At 36.3% G+C, this 2418-nt stretch overlaps 1 protein-coding gene and 2 non-coding genes across 4 annotated transcripts in view; 1 reads left to right on the top strand and 2 right to left on the bottom strand.

The window, feature by feature from the left end:
• Window positions 1-561: 561 nt before the first annotated feature.
• NME5 (NME/NM23 family member 5) overlaps window positions 562-2418 on the bottom strand; it is a 24185-nt gene continuing 22328 nt past the window's right edge. The window contains exon 6 of one of the 2 annotated variants that reach the window (XM_017500948.2): window positions 562-1147. In XM_017500948.2, the coding sequence (XP_017356437.1) occupies window positions 1064-1147 (84 nt within the window). In that variant the 3' untranslated portion in view covers window positions 562-1063. The remainder of the gene's footprint in view (window positions 1148-2418) is intronic. The other variant, XM_037728647.1, reaches the window with a different exon arrangement.
• LOC119467285 lies at window positions 589-691 on the bottom strand. The gene has a single exon (XR_005195822.1). It is a non-coding gene; the product is annotated as a small nucleolar RNA U13 (small nucleolar RNA).
• LOC119467287 lies at window positions 1947-2051 on the top strand. The gene has a single exon (XR_005195824.1). It is a non-coding gene; the product is annotated as a U6 spliceosomal RNA (small nuclear RNA).

Here is a 2418-nt window from a genome sequence, read left to right as displayed (position 1 = left end):
AGAGACGGGGTTTCACCATGTTGACCAGGATGGTCTCGATCTCTTGACCTCGTGATCCACCCGCCTCGGCCTCCCAAAGTGCTGGGATTACAGGCTTGAGCCACCGCGCCCGGCTCATTGACTGTTTTTTAATGGCAAAACCTCGATCACTTTTGCATCAGCCTAATAGTTATCTAAGTGATTAGTTTAAAAATCATCCCCTGGTTCTGGCCATTTTCATTGTATCAAATAATTATTTATATACTTACATCTTTATATTTTTATTAATTATTATTATTATTATTTTCTTGAGACAGAATCTAACTCTGTTGCCCAGGCTGGAGTGCAGTGGTGCAATCTCAGCTCATCACAACCTCCACCTCCCAGGTTCAAGCAATTCTCCTGCCTCTGCCTCCCCAGTAGCTGGGACTACAGGCACACACCACCACACCAGGCTAATTTTTGTATTTTTAGTAGATACAGGGTTTCACCATGTTGGCCAGGCTGGTCTTGAACTCCTGATCTCATGATCTGCCCACCTCAACCTCCCAAAGTGCTGGGATTACAGGTGTGAGCCACCATACCTGGCCTTCTATTTTTATTTTTTTACATCAAACAGGTAATGTGATGATGCTGTAAGAAGGTATGAGGGAAGCACATCTCACACACGAGCATGAAACCAAATCATCAGGCTTATGAACTACAAAAAGTCCTATGCCTTTTAAACTAGACCATTTCAATTATGCATTAATTATGTATCTAGATATAGGATATGTGCTTGGAAAAATGTATAACTAAACTTTATGTCCTACTTCTCAAACTTAAGAAAACCACCTAGCAACATCTTACATCAGTTTTCCATTACCTAATGTTACATCATTGTTAAAATCATACTCTAAGCTATATTTTACCTTAATGTTATCTGCTTCATAGAATAGTTATTCCTTTAACACTTATTTTAAGAAATAAATTTATTTTACTCATAGTTACTTAAACCCTAGAAATAATTTTTTTTTCAAACAGTAGAAGTACAGCCTTTTGCAGTAAGATAGTTCATGATTTGTTCTTTTGAGGATTTTTTTTTTTAATAAGGTTCTTCTACAATTAGAGAGTGACAAAGTTTGGGTTTGTTGGGATTATTTTTCAGCAGCCAATCAGCTAGCCAAATCTATGGGAAAAAGAAAAAAAAAAACGCTTAAGTTAATATTTCCTTTCAATATATACTATATCAATTGGAAACAAACAGTTTTCAAAATCACTTAGAGAAAATGACCATTAAAATGGAACATTTGGATTTACATCATGCAGGACTGTCAAGAATAGATCCAAACTGGAAAGAACAAAGTAAAACTATCTCTATTCACAGATGGCATAAACCCATATATGGAAAATCCTAAGGAATTTAAAAGGAAGCTATTAGAGCTAATAAATTCAGCAAAGATGTAAGTTGCAAGATCAATACACAAAAACAGTTGTATTCTATACAATAGCAATGACAGTCCAAAAAAGAAATTAAAAAATCACTTTCATTTACAGTAGCATAAAGGCAAATAAAATGCCAAGGAATAAATTTAACCAAAGAAATGAAAGGCTTACACATTAAGAACTATAAAACATTGCTGAAAGAAATTAAAGAATGCCTAAACAAATGAGAAGACATTCTTTTTTTCATGGATAGGAAGACTTGATATTGTTAAGATGTCACTTATACCCAAAACAATCTACAGATCTGATGCAGTTCTTGCCAAATGTCCAACAAGCATTTTGCAGAAATGGAAAGCCAATCCTCAAATTCATGTGAAATTGCAAGGGGCTCTGAGGAGCCAAAACAATGATGAAAAAGAGCAAAGTTGGAGGACTGACTTGTACTCTCAATTTCAAAACCTTCTATAAAGCTATTCAGCATAGTGTGGTAGTGACATCCTTATGCCAGACATGCAGACCAATAGAATAGACCTGAGAGTCCAGTGCTTTCTTTGGCAGCACATACACCAAAACTAGAATGATACAGAGAGATTAGCATGGCCCCTGTGCAAGGATGATGCACAATTCATGAAGCATTTCATATTTTTTAAAAAGAATGAGAATCCAGGAATAAACCCATGCATCTATGGTCAACAAATTTTTGACAATGGTACCAAGTCTATTCATGGAGAAAGAACAGTCTCTTCAACAGATACTAGGACAACTGGATTTCCACATGCAAATGAATAAAGTTGGGCCCTTATACCGCATCACATGCAAAACTTAACTCACAATGGACCAATGACCTAAATATAAGAGCTAAAACGATAAAAGTCTTAAAAGAGGCCAGGTGCAGTGACTCACACCTAAAATCCCAACACTTTTGGAGGCCGAGGTAGGAAGATCACTTGAGACTAGGAGTTTGAGACCAGCCTGGACAACATGAGACCCCATCTCTTTTTTTTTTTTTTTTTT

This window comes from Cebus imitator, unplaced genomic scaffold, assembly GCF_001604975.1.
Source record: "Cebus imitator isolate Cc_AM_T3 unplaced genomic scaffold, Cebus_imitator-1.0 Scaffold274, whole genome shotgun sequence".
Classification (NCBI taxonomy): Eukaryota; Metazoa; Chordata; class Mammalia; order Primates; family Cebidae; genus Cebus; species Cebus imitator.
Note: the sequence above shows the minus strand (reverse complement) of the source record. Positions and strands in the feature narration are given on the sequence as shown.